This window comes from Micropterus dolomieu, linkage group LG03, assembly GCF_021292245.1.
Source record: "Micropterus dolomieu isolate WLL.071019.BEF.003 ecotype Adirondacks linkage group LG03, ASM2129224v1, whole genome shotgun sequence".
NCBI classification, from domain to species: Eukaryota; Metazoa; Chordata; class Actinopteri; order Centrarchiformes; family Centrarchidae; genus Micropterus; species Micropterus dolomieu.
The window spans coordinates 34,392,163-34,412,957 of NC_060152.1; the positions used below are offsets into that span (position 1 = coordinate 34,392,163).

The window sequence follows — 20,795 nt, forward strand, 5'->3', positions numbered from 1 at the left end:
TTTCCCCCACTGTATATTCAAAGATTAAAAAAGAGCAGCTAAACACCAGCCCTCTGGGTGGTTTACAAAAGTTCTATCTACGACCAAATCCACTGTTTCAATGGTTTTCTCCTGGTAATCACCTATTTTCAAGTTGACGTCGACAACTGATGGGGGCGGGGCCTGCGTTAGTGTTATTGTGATTAGTTAGTAATATTGTAATTTAGGGCTGCAGCTAACGATGATTTTACTACTTTTGCTTGCAAAGAATTAGCGTCCACGCTTTTTAGTAATCGAATGAATCGTTTGAGCCCTAAAGTGATTTGGTGGATCGCTCTGCGTGCAGAGTCTGCTTGTCACTCACTAGCAACAAGCTCTGTGAATCCAAGAACCCTTCAGTCGGAGTAAATGATGCTGCTGACAGACTTCTCTTGTAGATTATTCATGGGAAATGCGTGCAGGTTTTCCTTTTGTATCGAGCAGCACTTAAGGGGGTTGGTTATCAAAAACATTCTTCAGCTTATTTATTTTCTATGCATTTACACATCTAGGATGCTTAATTCTTTTCACATAGAGCAACTAAAGTCATCTGGTTAAAATTCCTGTATTTTTTCATATTGCAATTTATATCGCTGAAAAGAAAAATAATGCCGTGTTGGTCTTTTCCAATATCGTGCAGCCCTACCGCCCAGGTACAGTAACAGCCGCCCAGGTATATTTGGCGACCCACTTTAAAATTTTTGCAGAGAAACAAAGAGAGAGTTATATATGAGGCTACAGGAAGTGGACACAGGCTACGTTATTATCGAGCCTGCTGCAGTAAAGACAGAAACGTCCAGAAGACGGGTTCTGTGTCTTTTCGGGGACTTTATAAACAGTAATGCTGAGGCGGGGCCAGCAGGTGTGTTTGCAGGTGCGTGGTGAGCGAGATTCAAGTAGTGAGTGAACAGTAAAATAAAGTGGAGAACGAAGGAGAATTAAAATAGTGAGATAGAAATATGCTCCCCTTGCCTTATTTTATTTTGACTTCTTATGAAATAGAAAAGAATGTGTGATTTCATGTGCACAGTGATGAAAAAAGTGCACAGTAAAGCCGTGGTCTCACTATGTCAGCAGAGTCGGCGATGAGTCCGTCCCTGACGTGGATCCTCATGTGTTTCCGCAGCAGGCAGGGCCTCAGGAAGCTCCTGGGGCAGATTCTGCAGGGGTGAGGTTTGTTGGTCATGTGGGTCTTCTCGTGGGCTCTCAGGTTGGTCGTGGTGGTGAAAGCCTTCTCGCACAATGAGCAGCGGTGCAGCTTCTCCTTGGCGTGGATCTTGAAGTGCTGTCTGAGCCTGGACGGCTTCGGGTAGCTCTTCCCACAGACGGAGCAGCTGTGGAGCTTCGTCACGCCGCTGGGACCCCCGTCTACAAACACCAACACAGGAATAAGGTTAAGCATCAGCAGGACTCAGGCAGGAAATGCTGTTTGATGTTACTGACCGACTTCCTGGAGTCAGTGAAGAGGTCTTCCCGGGATGTGTGGCGAGCATAAACCAAAAATCTTTAACACATTTGGATGGAAAAAGTGAATCTAAATTCTTTGTTTGCAGATTATCTTCAGTTTGTCAGGTTTTAAAATGTTCTCTGGCAAAGAAGAGTTAGCCTACGTTCACTCTGCAGGCCTTAATGCTCAATTCAAATTTCTTTCCCAGATCCGATTTTTTTTGTTTGACAGTTCAGATTGTTGCTTAATTGTGGCCCATATCAGACTCCAGCGTGAACTAGTGTTGTTTACTCGAGACCGGTCTTCAGACCACTTTTTGATGGTCTTGTCTCGGTCATTGAGGACTCGAGATTTAATTTCAAGACCAGTCAAGACCATAACTTTGGGAACATCAATAAATTGCTTTTACATCCTCTCTTTGATTGGATGGAACACTTATTGCTTCAGATGAAACCAACAACCCTAAATAAAAATGTGTTGTTCCCGTTAACGACTGCCCCCCCCCTCCCCGCGATGGTAAACATGGATAAGGAGAGTTGAATAAAGATGCTTACGTTGATTTCAGCTCTTAGTGTTTGTATGTGGGTGTTTTAATGGGAATCTGGATCTTTCAGATCAGCTTGAGAAGCACCTGTGATCTCGTTCCACATTTTATTGTGCGTCATGTAATGTGGGGAACTGGTCTTGGTCTCGTCTTGGTCTCGGTTTGGGCGGCCTTAACCACAACACTAGTGTAAACTGTCCGCGGCCTGAAAGTGACCCGTGTGCGCAGCAGCAGCAGCTGTTGTTGTACAGAAGTGAACAGAGCCACAGAGGTTAGCTCCAGTTAGCTCCTACTTGCTCCAAATTTGCACGGGAGACTCCCGTTTCTCATTTGTCCTCTCACGGGTCACATTTCTCCCCAACAAGTAGCATAAACGGTCCGGTGGATTTCAGGTGTAAGAAAGGGAATCTGTGAGCAGATGTAGAGAAGAAAGAGAGCCACATGTTCAATTATGGCTTTTTGTGGAGCTGTGACAACAGCTGCTCTAGAGTGACGTCAAAGTCGCATCAAATGCGACCCGAGTGTCCGATCTGTATGTACCACATATGGAAGTGGCCCAAATCCGAACCGGAAAAGATCAGATTCCATGTGACTTGGCCTGTTCACACTGTCATAAAAATTAGATTTGGGTCACTTTGGCCTGAAGTCTGAACGCAGCCTTAGAAACCGGTTTGTCCTCTGCGACTTGATTAAATGTGATTCTTCGCACCTGCTTGTATAAAATGTAATTATTTCAGTCTATCATGTCTTTTGAGGTGCAGGTAGGCTGGGTGTTCTGACCGGTCAGTGAACGCAGCACGTCTTCTTCCTCGTCATTATCGTTTCTGCTCTCGACCTTCAGCTCCTGCAGCCCGTTCAGACCGCAGCTCCCCGCAGAAACTGGCGCCACGCTGCCGCCATCGAGCGACTCGTCTTGTTTCTGTAACGACAAACAGCAGTGAGGTTAGTTCAGCTTTGACAGTAGTGAACCTGTTCTTGAACTTAGAACATACTCATTAAAAAGGTGAGGTACGCAATTCTGAAGAAAGACTGCAGGTATCGGCCGGCATCAGGCAGTGTGGAACTCAGGGAACGGCAAACAGGATCAAAACATTAGTTATCTCTCGCCGTTCCCTACCCTACAGGACGGGGAGGGGAGGGGGCCTGAGACTCTATTTATGAGGCAGCAGGTGAACATTGCGTCCTCAGAGTTGATGTGTTAGAAGCAGGAAAAATGGGCAGCGTGAGGATTTGATCGACTTTAACAAGGACCAAAGTGGGATGGCTAGACGACTGGCTCAGGGCATCTCCAACCCGGTCTGCAGGGGTCAGAAGTGGTCCAACCGACAACAGGGTCATGGACGGCCAAGGCTCACTGATGCACGTGAAGAGCGAAGGCTGGCCTGTGTGGTCCGATCCAACGGAACAGCTACTGTAGGTCAAACAGCTGAAACAGTTGAAGAGTCCATTCCTCCGGCAGGCAGGTGGTCATAATGTTATGGCTGGTCGGTGCAGCTGCAGATTCATTTCCTGCTGATCGCTTAATCAACTAATCTCTTGAGCTTTCTTGGTGGAGCTGCTCGTGCTGCTGCAGCTTCTTGGGCGGTGGAGAAACCTTTGCTGCACAGGAAGCAGCGATGATGCGTTTCCTCCGGAGGTTTAAGGCTGCATTCAGAGCGCAGACCAAACCTTTCCACACACGTCACATGGACTCTGATCATTTCCTGCTTAGATTTGAGCCACTGTCGTATGTTGTGAAATCAGATACATGTCGGATTTTAAAAGATGCTACCTCAGTCTGGTCAGTCAGATCGCAGGTCACGTGACTCTGTAGTCACTCGACCGCCGTCATAATACCAGCGTGCGGGAGCAGCGATGAACGCAAACGTGGAGGACGGCAGTAACGGAGGAAATCAGTGGACAAATTTTCTCATCTGCTCCCGAAGTCCCTTTCATTCACCTGAAATCAACTTAAAAATTAAACTGTAGTCGCTAACCTCTGTGGCCTCCGTGTTTCCTTCTGTACAACAGCGCGCCGTCATGTGACAATCGTATTATTTCCAGTTCACCCTGGAGTGTGATAAGGGCCACATTTAAAAAAAAATGTTTACAGTCAATCAAAATAATTTGGCTCTGGAGCGCTAGCTTAGCTTTAAAAGACTGAGGCTGAAAAGGGAACGTGAATGATTAGCAGAGAGGATGTAAATCTGTGGAGCGACTGGACGCAGGCAGAGCTCGCCAGGGTTCAAGTAAGGGTCACCTCTGCACAGCTGACCAATCACATCGTACGCTGGTGTGAATGTTAGCACGCTGGATTCAGAAAGTTTTGGAAATGGACACACACAGCCCCTGTGCATGTTGTCACCTGTTAGTAGCCGGTTCAGTGGTAGAAGTACAACAAGCTGTCCAGTGACAAACAAGTCAAAGAGCTGCAAAGACTAATCCAAGAGAGAAAAGGCAAATTTCTTAAATGTAAATATTTCCTGGTTTGTTTCCTCCTTTGTGACAGTAAACTGAACATCTTTGGGACATTTGAGGACATCATCCTGGGCTCTGGGAAACACTGAACTAACGGAGAAAATAATCAACAGATTAATTCTGACAACAAAAGGAATCATTAGTTGCAGCGCTACGACTGGATTTAGTGTTTCCGCCCACTCACCTTGCTGGCAGCAGCTTGGAGCACATCGCTGTCCTCTGTGTGTTTCTGCAGGTGTTTCCTCAGCAGGCCGGGCCGGTTGAAGCTCTTGCCGCACAACGAGCAGGGGTGAGGCTTCTGTCCCGTGTGGAGCCTAACGTGGTCCCTGAAAGACGACGGCGTGGAGAAAACCTTCTCGCAGACCGAGCAGGAGTGCAGGTTCTCCACTGCGTGGCTTTTCTTGTGATCGACGAGGCCCGTCCTGGAGGCGAAGCGTTTGGGGCACAGCGGGCAGGAGAACGGCCTCTCTCCGGTGTGCGTCCGCTCATGCTGTACGAGATGGCGGCGCTGAATGAAGCCGCGGCCGCACACCGAGCATTGGTGGGGCTTCTCTGCAGCGTGTCCGAGCCGGTGCCGCCGCAGGCAGCCCGGCTGGGAATAGCTGACCCCGCAGTCTGGGCACGAGTACGGCTTCTCACCGGTGTGTACTCTCTGGTGAATCGCCAGATTCTTCTTCTTGGCGAAGCGCTTCCCGCATAACAAGCAGCTGTGAGGTTTCTCGCCAGAGTGCACGACCATGTGTTCCGCCAGCCGAGACGGACGAGAGAACTCCCTGCCGCATAATGAACAGCGGTGACGGCATTTTGACCGACGGCTGCCTTGTTTTGACGCAGGTTTTTCAGGTGTCTCGATGTTGGAGGCCTCTCCTGTAGGAAAGGATACTGACGTTAATATTCATAAGGTTGAAGAATTATCCATTTATCAGGAATATTTTATTTTATTTAACCAGGCAGAAGCCCATTAGGATGTAATCTATTAGTAATAACGGACAACTGGCCAAGAAAGGCAGCAAAACAGCATTTAGAAGTTACACTGACACACAAATAACAACACACGGAGACACTTAAATGATAAAATCCACCTACCAGCAGCTTTAACGCTCCCTGGTTGACTCGTTATAGCTCATTTGTTTAATCTGTACAGAAAACTAAGCCTCTACTGCTTCGACCTGTTGTTTACCTGTTTTAGTGTGAACAGGGATCTTTACAAAAAGGGATTGTTTTCACATGTTAACAGTAAAAAGAGAGAGAAAATAAAAAAAGGTGTTCTGTTGATTTATGCTACCAATGGAGATGTGCTACTGAGCGGTTCTGGGCATGTGCATGACCCACAATCTTGATCTCCGTCTCCACACCCATAAATCTATGAAACCTTGCTGTCGGGCAGTCTGTCGAGACTGTGGCTGAAATTAGATGAATCTGGCTTGTAGTAATAATTCACCAGAGCAAAGAACTTTTTTCTCCTTTATTTACAACGTTTAAATAAATAGAATTAAGACATTTTTCGGTCTTTGGGGTATTAATAATAGATATGTTCCAGCAGAGTGTCAAAATATGTTTCACATATTCTTCTGCGGCTTTCAGACCAAACGCGAATTTTTGCCTCGCGACGCTTTCCTCGCGCGAGTACATTCGCTGTAAGTGTTCACACACACACACACACAATGTGATAACGTGGATAAACACGACTCGCCATTACTCCAGCTGTATGAACCCAAAGTAAACATTTTGCTGTGATTTAATAGCAATAAACGGATCAAACTGATGCTGAAATAACGACAACATGATGCAGATTTGTTAAACATATGAACTGATGCTTTGTCAGGTCTGTCAGCAGGACAACAGCTTCTAAAATGTTTGTTTTCTGAATGGAGTTTGGATCGATCAGGGCTATGCTATGCTAACCTGTTCACAGTAAAGTACAACGACAGCTGGAATAAAGTTACAGACACATGTTTTCTGAACTCACCAGGTAGTTCAACCTCCTCGCTTTCTTTTCTCCACGTAACGTCCAGTTTTGCCTGGTTTTTACACACGGAGTGAGACGTGGTGTAATTTAAAATGATTCAGCAGTGGGAGCATCTGCTATGGTAGCATAAATTGTCAGAACACCGGCTTTGTGTGGAGAAAGAAACAACTGCTGACCTTCAGCAGGAAGCTGCTGACCGTCCTCTCCGCTTTGTTCTTCTTCCTCCGTCACTCCATTCATCTCCTCATGCTCTGCTCCTCCCGAAGGTGGACGGGTCTCCTCAAGGCCTCTGAAAATAAGAGAGGGACACGTCCTGGTCAGGACTGTGAGGACACTGAGGTTGTGTCCTTGGTTTGGTTCTGGGAATTGGGAGGTTTAAGTGATGCGTGAACAATTATAAAAGGCTAGTTCCAGTTCACCTCCCAGAACGTGGTCTTTGACCGTGTGGTTGAGGTCAGGGCTCTGTGCAGGAAACTTAGATAACGCTTTCAACATCTTCTTAAGGAAGCTCAGTAGTTTCAATGTTCCACACTTTATGTATCGAGTTAGTCTTAAATATTCTTTATGCTCTGTTGGTTTGGTAATCTCAGTGTGAAAAACTGTGTGCCTTAAACTTACTGGTGAAAATTGAAATGACTGTTATTATTGGACTCGTAGCACCCATGATGCAGTGAGTTAAAGTTGTGTTACCGTCCTATGGTAAGTTGTTGGCAGTGGCGGGTGACATCGTCGGGCAATCCGCCAATTTGGCAGACAGGAAAAACGCACAACAGAAAGACACATGTGGCAAGGTTAGTGTATTGTGGCAGCGTTTCAAACCAAACTCACCAGTCCTGGGTGACAGCCAGCGCAGCACCGGCCAGACTACGGGAGATAAGTCCGGTGTTGTCGGACAATCAATAAGCTTGTCCAACAGACACAAGAGCCGTCACTTGGTTTTCTTTTCGATAGCAAACTTTTGTCCGACTGAAACTGAGTATGTTTGTTTGAGATCTGGACTCATGTGGAGAGTTAACTGAGATAAGGACTCATTCACTGGTGGTTGAACTTTGGGCCTTGTACTGAGCACTGACTTTAACACTCTGGTGAACTCTGTGGATTCTTGTCTTCTGTAGGTTTATATGATAGCTTATTATTTCATGCCATGACTTGACTCTCAAATTATCCATCTCTGTGAAATAAGTAGGCTAATAATACTACTCAGTAAGCAACCCATTTTACTGTGTCCCTGCAGTAATCTGCTTCCTTCTCATCATGTCTGACATAAAGTAATTATAATGATCTTGCATATTCAATGGAAATACCTGGTTGTTAAGGTGGAGTGATTTTCTTGTACTGAAAGACATCTCTCCTTCTGTGCATTAAATCACGCAGGTAATGTTTTTGTGTAGATATACTAAACATCTAATTGACATTATCTACATTAAATGAAGCCTAAATGTTCAGCGTATACGTTTAAAAAGTGGCAGACAAAAAGTGATGAAAGTTATTTTGGACCTTGCAGATGCAGGTCTGCTGACTTCTGGACCATGACCACTTCCTAGATATTGAGCAACCTTCAGCCACTGAAGAAGGCCACTGGATGTGGCTGTAAAAGCTCTGGAAAGGCCAAGTGGGCTTTGCAATAACATTATTCTTCAACATGACACAAAGAGTTTTATCCCAAATATGCTGGAGCACCAACATGTCCTTTTATTGGAAGTAAGGACTAAAGTATCTGCACAAGGCTGTCCACTTCACCGGCCATGTAATGCATCCAGAACATAGGATGGAAGATTTTACAGTTTTTGATGAAGACCGGCAAAGTTAAGTGTTTGCAAAGCAACAAAGCAGCTGTTAATTATAGTTACTTAAGACTCCAGCTGATGTTTAGCGGTTTATCACCGCGTTCTCACAGCTGTGTTATTATTCCGACTCCCACTGCATTATTATGTATTAACAATCCCATTAACAATTAATTCAATCATCACATATTGTTAAAATGTATTTCAAAGTTAGCTGCTAACGTTACGTTTGTTTGCGATGTGTTAATCGATGTGTTTTTACAGCGATTCAGCCAATCAGAGGCGAGCACCGTTAAACATTAGCCGTTAGAAGCTAGCGTTAGTAGTTCAGCTATCTTGCTAATCGTAAACTAAACGGTTAACGTTCACAGAAACACATAAACACGTACCGTTTACTGCAGGTCTGTGTAAAGGGACGGGAACGCAAACCAAGCCGCCAAAAGGGTCCAAAGAACGGACTCCTTCAGAATGAAAACCCTCCAGGAGCAGGCGGCCGCGGACTTTGGCTTATCGCGATGTTAGCTGTGCTCGTTAGCTGCGGGCGTTAAACGACGTTACTACAGTCCTGGACGGCTGCGCCCGCGAAACACCCGCTGCTGCCGACTAACGCTAATTAAGCTGTTATTTATAATCAGAGATGAAAATATTAACACAGCGGAGGAAACACGAACTCCCTATCGGCCCTTCAGGAGAATTCAAGTCGATGTCAGGAGAAAGTAAAGTAAGAAAAACACAGTTTATTTCGACAAGAAGCAGGCGAATTCCAGCTAAAATCAAACATGGCGCTCAGCAGCTCCTCGGTGCTGCCGCCGCTGGCCGGGAGGTGAACTGCAACAACATGGAAGTGACTGCCTGTAGTTTCTAAAGATGTCAGGAGCTGACAACATACTGAGGTCTTTGTTTAAGAGCCACACCGATTTTTAAAAGTCTACAGAGGTTTCATCACTTGAATTACTTTCTAGAGGCCGTGGACCTATTTTGTTATTGGGCAACTGCACTGACACTGTCTTTGTGTGTTTGTGTCACCATAATCAGAACATTCGTCAGGATCAGTTAGGGTGACCAGACGTCCCGGGGACAGTTTTGGTGGCCTGTGTGTTAGTCATAGACTGTATAAGGTATTAACAGACCTGAAATCAGATTTCAGCATGTCTCCGTCTACAGCTGCTTTTATCTGGATTAAACAGACATAACGTGCAAATAAAAATCACTTTATGTCGCAAAGGTTTGTCTTTGTGATACTTTAACGGTTCTTTTAACAGAATAATCACAAACGTGGCCAAACAAGTGTTTGCATTTTATAGCCTAACCAGGCCGGACATTTACGTTATTATAGGCAATAACAGAAGCCTGTTGTTGCAGATGGATGATGTGTTTGGTGGGCTTATGTCTAATATCCTAGTTTATATTTAGAAAACGGAATGTAGCCTATAATTAACATGACTTACTGCTGAGTTATATATAAAATAAAGATCTCTTTTGCGATTATCCTTATGACTCTGCTTTATTTAACTTGCTGTGTACCAGCCAATCCAGTCTTTTTTACCTGTTAAAATACCTTTAAATGGCCAAAACAACACATAAAATGCATTATTCTACTTGCCATAAAGTGATCGAAGCCTCTAATTATTGTCTGAAAGGTAATTTCCTCCCTGAAATGACTTGATTATATTCATGAGGGTTATATTTGATAGATTATAACTCACCTAGAAATTTTTATCTCTTAAAATACCTTTAAATGGCCAAAACAAGACATAAAATGCAGCATTCTACTTGCCAGAAAGAGACTGAAGCCTCTACTTATTGACTGAAAGCTAGATTCTGTCTCAAAATCACTTTCAGAAGAGTTATGTTTGACAGATTATGAAACCCGAAATTGTCCCGTTTTTTAATTTCATATGTAATAACATTATATTTCTTTAATGCATGACCACCGAATTTGTTGTGGGTCTCTGAAAATGTGACCAAAATCTACTCAAATGATCAATTTTGGTGATGTACAAAGTTGTGTCAACCAAATTTGTTTTGTGACGTTGACTTTGTTTGAGTGATTATGAGTGACTACAGCTGGTGACTTCCTTCTCTGAGCCCTTTAAAATACGCGTTTGTTTGATTCACTCATTAAACTCAGCCCCAAACGCTATGATGGGAAAGTCCTGATCGACCCGAACTCCATTCAGAAAACAAACATTTTAGAAGCTGTTGTCCTGCTGACAGACCTGACAAAGCATGAATTCATATGTTTAACAAATCTGCATCATATTGTAGTTATTTCAGCATCAGTTTGATCCGTTTATTGCTTTTAATCACAGCAAAATGTTTACTTTGGGTCCATACAGCTGGAGTAATGGCGCGTTATCGCGTTGTGTGTGAACAGCAGTTGTCCAGCGGTAAAACCCCCGCGAGGAAAGCGTTGCGTGGATTAAATTTGCGTTTGGTCTGGCTCGACTGAAGTTTGCTGTTGATCACAAGGACAAAGAAAAGGCCTTCTGGAGGAAAGTTCTGTGGTCAGGTACTATCAAATTCATCAGGAAAACTGGATCATGGACACAGCTGGGTGTTGCAACAGGACAATGACCCCAAACACAAATCAAAAGTGGTAAAGGGATGGCTAACTCAGGCTGGAATTAAGGTTTTAGAATGGCCTTCCCGAGTTTCTGACTTAAACCCCACCGAGAACATCTGGACGAAACGTGTCTGTGTCAGAAAGCCAACACATTTAGCTGAACTGCAAGAAACCTGTCAAGAGGAGTGTCGAGGATTCAACCAGAAGCTTGTGGATAGCTGCCGAAACTCACCGTCTAATTGGGGTGAAAATGGCCAAGGGACCTTTAACAAAATGTTAACATAGCTGTATGGAATTTTTTGGTACATTTTCAGAAGAGCCATAATAAATTCATAAAAGAACCAACATTCACGACCGCTTGTTTTTGGGCTCCAATGATTTCACCATAGGAAAATAAGAGTTAAAGGCCATCACGTACATGTTCTTTACATGTGTGTCCCCCAAACACTTTGGGACACACAAGCACCTGATTTATAGGTTATATTCTTAAATATTTCTCTATTTTATATTGATCTCCACTTCTTTTTAGGCCTGTATCTTACTGCATGTATTTATTGTATTATTTTAATGGTATGTGTGTGTATGATATTGTTAATCAGGCTGTGTGGCTCCTTGCTGACTGTTAAACACAAACAAACAACGGCAGCCGTAACAGATATTTATTTTAAAGCCTAACCAGGGACCACGCTGGCCGTTCTACCTGTTGTTCTCTAAACAGCCTACACTGAGATATATAGTCCCATTTAGAGCGCAGGGTGAGCCAATCCGCTGTATCCAAAACATACGTTTACAAAACAGCCTTTTATTAATTTTAGTGCTTCCTTCCAACCCGATCTCGTCCTATATGTCCATTTTATCTGCATCACTGTTGCAGAAATTGGATTTCCTTTAACCTTATGTCATTTTATGCAGCGTGATTTAACTTGAAATATTTTTAATGTGTATTTCAACCCTGGAAAGCACTCTGTTTTCATAAGTGCTGTATAAATAAAGCCGTTATTATTATTATTATTATTATATTATTATTATTATTATAATGTTGCTTTGAAAAACCTGCACAAAAGTGAGACGGTTAATGAGCACGCCGTCACGATCACACGTCACACATGGGTGGACTGTTCAGGTGTCTCCATACTTTTGGCCGTGTTGTGTATCTGACTTCACAGTTGAGGCAGTCACCCGCACGATGGCGTGATTAAGAGAACATGTATTTATTAAACAACTGACAGACACACGCTTCCATCCCACACCAGCGTCCTCCTCTCAGTCTACTGTTTCTTCTTCACCACGTGGGCACAGTCATATTTGCCTCTGACCACTTTGAGTTTGACTCCGGGCAGGTCCTGCGTCCTCCCGCCCTCCACCAGCACCACGTTGTGCTCCTGCAGGTTGTGTCCCTCCCCGGGGATGAACACCACCGCCTCCTTCCCGTTGGACAGCCGCACTCGAGCGCACTTCCTGTTGGCGGAGTTGGGCTTCTTGGGCTTTCGGATCATGGTCTTCAGGATCACCGCCTTCAGCTGGGGGCGGCCGAACGTGGCGCCGACAGATTTAGGAGGCGGCTTGGGCTTCCCCTGGCGGTGCATCTGGTTGAGGGTGGCCATCGTCCTGGAGAGGATGGGAGCCGTCCAGGCAGAGGCATGCTGGGATGCTGCAGAGAGGGAAAAGTTATTTACATGTTAAACATTTAAAAAAAAGCAAGATTTTAATATAATCGTCACTTGTTTATTTTTTTAAATATCGCAGTAAAGGTTATTCTGGAGTCCAGACTCTGTGGCTGCTTTATAGCCGTATCGCCATCAGATGGTTAAAAGTGTGCAGGCGTGTAAACGTACCTTGAAGAAGCGACGTCAGCGCCGGCCTCAGGCTCCATAACAAAGACATTCCTGAAACAAGCCAGAGAGGAAACCTTTTATCACCTCCTGTTCTGATCGTACAAGTCAGACGTGTGACAGAGAACCTCTCAGCAACCGGTCCATTATTTCCTAAACTGACTCTGAAACCGCAAAAGACAACAAACAGCAAAGTCACCAGAGAGTTTCTAAGAGTTTGGAACAAAGTGTTGTCAAAATGCCTGAAATTAACGAAGGCACCATTAAATCAATGATTTGCCTTTTCCAGTTCTGCACCAATGCACTGAAATTAAGATCATCCTTACTGTCACATGTCCCCCAAAATACACTCAGCTCAGCTGCGATTCATCCTGTTTACCACCAAACTCTCTTGAAAACCTGCAGAAATTTACCCTACCGTACCCAAGTGTACACATGCTGGTCGAGAATAACTAAAGAATTAAAACCAAGGTCCTCCAGGTCAGTTCGGCAGGATAATCCACCACCCAGCGCGTGATTAAATTTGGTTCCTTCAATCAATTAGGACCGGTTCCCGTCTGCAGCCTACATCGAGCGTCCTCACATGGAGGTAATTAGAGCAAAAAGAGTAAATCTTAAAACTTGATTTCAGATGTTCTGGGTGAGACTCGTGCATGCCGAAGTAAAACGTGACCCCTGATGATTTTTATAACACCCGGAAACGCCTCTGCGGCTTCACGATGAGCAAGGAGCTCTTAAATCCCTGATTTTTTGAATGGAGTCTGGTGCAAAATAACTGACTCTCTAGTGAGAATTGAGCCCAACGGCGAAGCTGCAAGCTGCACGAGGCTGTTACTGCATTTACAGAGAAAGACATCAGCTGACTGCTAACTTATGTTTGTCCTCAGGGTCACACTCAGCACGGCTGACGTTAGCTGACCGACAGAGGTTATCCGCGCTACATACACACCGCCGGAAGGTGATCGCAGAATATCCGGTTCGATAACGGGATTAATAAGAAGTGAAGTTAAAGATATTTAACGCATTTTTTTAATTTAAATACCAACCAAGGACTTTCACGTTTTAACGTGAGCAACATGAACTCCTGCGCACCGGAAGTAATTCCGTTACACAAACAAAAGCGCTTCCGGATATCGTTCCCACCAAAATAAGAGGTTTAGTGAAATGTACTGTTTGCACATTTTTAATATTTAAAGACGTTTTTATGGTTTTACTTGAAAAAAACAGGTTGATCTCGTCAACAAAACGATTCTACTGCAAACACTTAAACAGATGCAAATTAAATCCCCCTCTTGTCCAAAACATTTAAAAAATAATTCCCTTTTTTTCCTGGATAAAAATAATATAATGAATGAAGTCATTCTATAGAAATGTATTTTCACTTCTTCCACAGTATTATATTTGTATTTATTTCTTACAACAATAAATATATTAGATTTTCTCTGTAGTTTTGGATGCAGATGTTGGCAGGTGTCATGGAAAACAAAAAGCTAATCTGTGCGCCTACATTAATTATTGGTGCCCTAAAATTTAACACTGTAAATGTCAACACATCCATGTTACTCAGTTATATTATAATCTGCTAAAATCTGTACCCGTTTGTCCTTTTATTAAAACAATATACTGATTCCTTAAACATTTGTTTAAGATTGACTTTCTTTACATCCTCTTCTCAGATTCTTCCTCCTCCTCATTAGTGAAAAGCAGGATGTTGCTGCTGTAGTTGTTGAGCTGCAGCTTCTGAACTGTTCAGTTTCAGACTGCAGCTGATGATTCTTTTCATTCTGGATCGGGTTTTCTGCCCCTCGTTTCCACTCATTGACCTGCATTTGATGGTTTTCCATCAGCTGTCCTTCAAACTGGTGTAATCAGTTTGATGAGTCATAGTTTTATTATCGTGATCACATCACGCTCAGATAAACCGGCAGGAGTTCAACTAAAGTTGTAAATTCACAAATACTTGACGGGGATAAAACAACAGTTTAATTTTGTAATTTTTAAATATAAACTACTTCAGTGTTTCCTAAATGTTTGCTGAACTTTTTGAAAAAGATATCATGTTATGTTATTATTATATTATATTATATATACATATTATGTTGTTGGTTGATATTTTTAAAAGCAAACTAAAGACCTAACTTTTTAAAACCAGGATTTTAGTTGAATTTTATATCTTTATTTATCTATGTACGGACATTTTAGTCTGTTTAACTGATGCATTTGATGTTGTTTTATTATATTTTATTCTATGGCCCCCTTATTTTTATTATCTTATTATTTTTTTATTGTTATTATTGATCTTTATTATACTTTTCTTTAAATATCTCCAGTGCCCCCCCCCCCCCTTCAAATAATACAAATGTCTCTGCACATGTAAATATCACTTCATTTCATATCATGCACAAACCTTAGCACATTTTTTTTTTTTGCACATTTTGTTAATCGTTATTCTTCCATATTTTTATATCAATTTATTTAAATACAACATCCTCTTCCGCTGCAACACGTGTGCACAACACAAACCCGAGTAATGAACATGTAAATATCTGCCGCCTGCACGTAGTTGTATAAGCTGTATTATTCTCTATTCTTTTATTATTTGAATATTCTTATATAACTAGCATTTGTTTATTCCATATTTATATATTTCTACATTATTTATGTCATCTGTATATCTGTCTGCTTCTAGCACCTTAACACCAAGGCAAATTCCTCGTACGTGCAAAACACTACTTGGGAATGAAGCGCTTTCTGATTCTGATTCGAGTTTTATGCTGGTTGTGCCCGTTGATGACGGCATTTCCTCACCTTATGTTTTTATTGTCTCTTACTTTAAATTTCTGTGTCATTGTTGTCATCGTCTTTTGTTTTTACAATGTGAAGCACTTTGTGTTACATGGCTGAAGTAAAGATTGAGCGATTGATTGATTGGTTGTTCTAAATGTACGTTTTGGGTTTGTCACCACTTCATTTCATTTTCATACACATTTACAATTTGAATGACTTCAAACTGACTTTCTGACTGTGTGTAATTGGTGGAAAACCTGTTCTGTTGTCAAACATATCCACTGATTCACGTTTAGAAATGGCTGAGTCAGACTCTGGAGCGGTTATCAGCCGGGTCCACAGATTGCTGATGGATCAAACTGCCCTGATAATGGATCCAGGTGAGCTCTGCTTCCAGTCAAAGGTCTCGTCCTCGGCAGCAGGTCAGCAGATCTCTATCAGAGACCCACAGTTACATATTAAACTGCTGAGGAGCTCCAGGTGTGCAGACAGGCGAGGCCCCCGGCTCAGCTGCAGTCAGTGTGAACGCGACGACGATGAGGCTGGAGCTCCTTCTGGTCTTCACAGCGGTGGTCTGCGCCGCCGGGAAGCCGCTGAGCAAGGCGGCAGAGAGGAACAAGCTGCTGCTCATCTCCTTCGATGGCTTCAGGTGGGACTACGACCAGGACGTGGACACGCCGCACCTGGACCAGCTGGTGGAGGACGGAGTCAAAGCCAAATACGTCACCCCCCCAATGCTGACCATGACCTCCCCGTCCCACTTCACCACCATCACCGGTAACACAGCATCATCACCTTTCACACCTGCTGCACTTCTACAATTCAAAGTATTACTGTTCCAGTAATATCAGCAGTACATGTGAAATACACTAACTGGCGCTGTCTGTACAGAGAGTACGTTATTAATCCAGAGGGACGTTTCTATGGAAGCAAATCACAACAATTTCAATATTTACTTCAGGTTGATGGAAAATATTTCACTGCTACAAATTCAATGTTATTTAAAGGTCAGTGTGAAATACTCAGGCATCAATCTAATATCCATAACTGTGTTTTCAGTGGTGAGGAAAGACCTCACATAATCAAGCGTTATGTTTTTATTACCTTACAATGAGTCATTTCTGTCTACATTCACCGCTGCTCCTCTTACATGTTGCACGTAGAAAGATGATCGGTACGTTTGAGTTCATGCGGCGCTGCGCAGCGCTCACTTAACGTGATGCACGCTGGTGTGACAGAAGCCAGCGAGGCTGTGCAGTGAGTAAACTTCACTCCCCAACGCCTTACCAAAGCAGCATTATGGTGCTTTCAGACCAAAAGCGAAGTGAGCGTTCAGGGCAGTGAGTTTACATTTATTCATTTAGCTGACGCTTTTATCCAAAGCGACTTACAATTTCTATACATGTCAGAGGTCACACGCCTCTGGAGCACGAGGGGTTAAGTGTCTTGCTCAGGGACACAATGCTGGATGGGTCACAGTGGGGAATTGAACCCGGATCTCTCACACCAAAGGCATGTGTCTTATCCACTGCACCATGACAATTTGCGAAGACGCGTAGAGCCGCGATTTCCTGTCGGGCGGCGCAAAGCGACGCGAAGGAATTCAGGTGAGTTGAATATTTTCAACGCAATACGCTGAGTCGCGATAGCCTATCAGTGTTGAGATTGTCCGAACGTCACCGACTGCTTCAGAGCGTTGTGTGGAGAGCGCCGGGCAGAGCGGGGGATTGAAAATCTGCAGGCCGGCGGAGAGCTGCTAAACTTGGGGGAGAGGAGCAGGGAGCAGCGCTGCAACCATTGGACAATTAAACCCCCGCAGTCGGTCGGATTCTGCGGGAGGAGATCGGAGTTAACTGCTTTTATTAAATCAGCTTTTTACTTTAGTTTTTGGGATTTCAACGTTGATTCATCTTCACTGGAGCTTCTCAGCAGCTTCCGTGCACATCCGGCTCCACTGTTGTTGTTAGCATCGTTAGCTAGTCAGACTACGACTTCATATTTATATAAAAACTGGACAAAACTGGACGTTCAGTGGAGAAAAGAAAGCGAGGAGGTTGAACTACCTGGTGAGTTCAGAAAACGTGACTGTAGTCAGCCGCAGTAATATCGAACGCACCTTAAGAAACAGCACAAAGAGAAACAGAAGAAGCAGCTTCTCCTACACGCGTGGAAAGGGAGGGATGGACTGAAGCGTTGGTTGCAATTCACAATCTCACCACTGGATGCTGCTACACACTGAACCTTTAACGTCAACAGTACGAATTAGTCGGTGTTTAAATTTTATTATTCAGTTGATTCTAAGATTAAATTCTTTAACATTTTCTGCAACCGAGCTGCATAAAACACAAAAAGAAAAAGAGGAAGGTCAGAAAACAGCAAAAATAAATTGTGAAAAATAACTGAAATAAATAAAATAAACATGAGGAAAGTTCCTTTAGTACACTGATGTCGATCTCTGCGCAGTAATTATTCATTACTAATCGGTTGATGGTATTTGCTGAACATCACGAAGCGCGATTGTCCTTGGACATTAAACAATAATTAGCATTAGATAGAACATATTTATACTCACAGGTGGAGGTAGGTAGTAATAATGATACTAATAAAAGTACAAAGTGCAGTGTCGTGTGCTTCTACACCTTTATAATAAGTAGTACACCACCACATTGGACTTGTACTCTACTTGTACTTCATGTTGTTGGCGTTGTTATACACACACACGCTAAGCTGGCTGTTCCATCGGCAGATTTACAGTGGTCAGATTATGATAAGAGATCATTTATTATCCTGAAGTGAACGTTTTCTGGAGTCACATGTTGCTGCTTCCAGGAAACACTGAGTGGGAAAAAAAACACATTATTTCTCCTCATCATTAATGTAAAGCAGGATTTTACTGCAGTAGTTGTTGAGGTTTAACCATTTGTCAGACTGCAATAAATAATTATTTTCATTAAGGATTAATTTGCTGATTATTTTCTCTGTTAATCGATCGTAAACATTCTGAAAATCAGTTTCCCCAAACTGACTCCTTCCCAATGCCTGTTCTGAAATTAAATAAAAAATTCTAAAGAAAAGCAGCAAATCTTCACCTGTGAACTATGAATAGTTTTTACCTGAAAACTATGACTTAAACCATTATTAAAATAATTGCCAATTAAATTTCTGTCAATCAACAAATGTACTCGCTGTACTTGTATAAACTTTTGGGTAGTTTAAAAATGTGATGTTTTGTTAGAAGTTAAACTCTTTACAAAAGTAAAATAAGCTGTCAGATGAGTGAAGTGAAGTAAAAAGTACAATATCTTCATCTGCAATGGAGCAGAAGTAGAAAGTGGCATGGTAAGAAAATAGAGGAATTTGTACTTTAATTAAGTACAGTACTTGAGTAAATATACTTAGTTTTTGTTAGTAATTGTTGTTTTTAAATCTCACATTTGATACTGATTTGTTTTTTAAATTAACTAATTTATTTTTAAACTTTTGTCGATTAATATACACACACTTACGGTTTTATCCATTTATTATTTTAATTTTTTATTATTATAAACACACACACGTTACTGTGTCATTTAGTTTATTTTAATTTTTTTCAAACACACACACACACTTACTATTTGATATATTTTCATTTTCTAACAGTTTTATTTATTTATTTTAACATTTATTTTTACTGAATTTTTACATTATATATTTTGTTATTTTATTTTTTATTAGCACACACAAACACAACTTTACCGTTTTATTCACTTATTTAATGAAATGTATGAAATTAATTGTCCTTATTTAATTTACATGTAGCTTTGGCAATATTGTTGCTGTACATTCATGCCTATAAAGCTAATTTGAATTATTAAATCAATGCTTAATCTGATAAAAAATCATTTTGTTTGTTTTTTTGGTCAGTGATTCAGTGATCTGAAGATTTAAGCATGAAAACTGTTTTAGTTTTGGTTCTGGCTTGTGTGAACTGATGTCGTCTTGTAAAGCTGGACACAGTATGACAACAATAACAAATGTCATTCATTCACTAAATTTCATTCACTTCCATTGTATTCACGTGGAGGCAGGAATCTCAGAATGATATCTGAAAACGGAGAAATTAAACCAGAACTACATCTGCAGGATTCCAGGCCTCTAATGGCAAATCACTGACATATCTCGTTCATAATTAACCGAAGTTTGTTCAAGAGGTTTTTTTCTATGTTGGAAATTGATGGAAAATATAAAATGTTAAATGTCAATTTCTTCTGATGACCCTCATGAGGGTCTAAAGAGGACAACATTTTTTTTTGATTATTTAAAAGTACTGGACTTTCTGTTAATTTTTAGCTTTTCATTTTGAAATGTCTTGTTTCCTGTTTCCCAGGCCGATGGGTGGAGGATCACGAAGTCGTCCACAACATGATGTTTAACGCCAAGACGAACCTAAAGGTTCCTCACAAGAAGACTCTGGTCAGATCCGAATGGTGGGACAACGGAGTTCTGCCGTTATGGATCACAGCTCAGAACCAGGCGAGTGACCGATAACGACATAAACTAACTGTAGAGGAGGAAATATTACTGGCCTGAAGGATGATGAGCTACAGCAACAAAGATCCATTTTAAACTGAATAATAGTGTCAATAATAATGTCAATTTTATTTCAGTTGACCAAAGTGATGAACAGGGTCGAAGTCGGATACATAAATAAGTATAAAAATAACTACAGATTTTGATTTTTCTTCAGAAAGAGAGAAGCCTGTCATCTGCATAGCAAAGTAAAAGAAAGTAAAGAAATGATGATTATTCATCCAAGTGGAAGCATGTCGTTACTGAAGGAGACCTAAGACAGAACCTTGAGGTACTCCGCAGCGGATAATGTTAAATTACCATTCAAGATTAGTGTCTGCAACTCATGCTTCTTTACCAATACCAATGTGAAAGGTGTCCCTAGTAGTGACGAAACAACAATTATCACCCGCCTCTGTAGCTTCTTGGCTTTACGGAGCTTTACAGCGACTTTCAGCTCGTTGTTTATCTTTCCAGCTGCAGCTTTTCTGTTCTGGTTCACTCTCAGCGTGTTGTATAAGTAATAGTAACATGTCAGTGTTTATAGCTTGTTTCCTGTTTCTTGTGGTTTCAGGGTCTAAAAACCGCGTCCTTCTACTACCCGGGAGGCGCAGCCAACTACAGCGGCCAGGTGGTCAACCGTGTGCTTGTTACGGAGGCTGGCCACCCGGACGACAACGAGACAGAGTGGCGTCAGAACATCGACAAGGTAATGAGCTGGTTCTCCGATGAAGACTTTGACCTGGTGACGCTGTACTACGGCGAGCCGGACAACGTGGGCCACGCCAAGGGGCCGGACCACCCGGACAGGAAGAAGATCATCCAGCAGATTGACCGCACCAT

The 20,795-nt window shown here is 42.4% G+C and overlaps 3 protein-coding genes across 11 annotated transcripts in view; all 3 read right to left on the reverse strand.

Moving 5' to 3' along the window:
- cpne4a (copine IVa) overlaps positions 1-20,795 on the reverse strand; it is a 114,595-nt gene that overhangs the window by 81,552 nt on the left and 12,248 nt on the right. The window lies entirely within an intron of this gene.
- On the reverse strand, positions 1,084-9,012 carry LOC123967639 (zinc finger protein 501-like; the record flags this gene model as incomplete). Its single annotated transcript, XM_046043800.1, is given in 5 exon segments — positions 1,084-1,386; positions 2,790-2,928; positions 4,651-5,333; positions 6,612-6,724; positions 8,609-9,012. Coding segments are annotated over 4 exon segments (1,189 nt in total), but the record flags the coding sequence as incomplete, so codon positions are not given.
- mrps12 (mitochondrial ribosomal protein S12) lies at positions 11,981-13,747 on the reverse strand. 9 transcript variants are annotated; one of them, XM_046043806.1, is made up of 3 exons: positions 13,664-13,747; positions 12,621-12,671; positions 11,981-12,436 (listed from the first exon to the last, which is right to left on the reverse strand). In XM_046043806.1, the coding sequence occupies exons 2-3, from the start codon at positions 12,667-12,669 to the stop codon at positions 12,054-12,056; spliced, it is 432 nt and encodes a 143-aa protein (XP_045899762.1). In that variant the 5' UTR covers positions 12,670-12,671; positions 13,664-13,747; the 3' UTR covers positions 11,981-12,053. The 9 variants fall into 9 exon arrangements, with proteins under 9 accessions (XP_045899762.1, XP_045899768.1, XP_045899763.1 ...); XM_046043812.1 differs by lacking the exon at positions 13,664-13,747 and adding an exon at positions 13,567-13,652; XM_046043807.1 differs by lacking the exon at positions 13,664-13,747 and adding an exon at positions 13,489-13,623.

What these genes read in the sequence shown, in the direction of transcription:
- mrps12 (XM_046043805.1), bottom strand. An exon ending in GCTGACGTCGCTTCTTCAAG is followed by an intron (nt 12,437 to 12,620) that starts GTACGTTTACAC and finishes CCCTCTCTGCAG; the next exon opens with CATCCCAGCATGCCTCTGCC.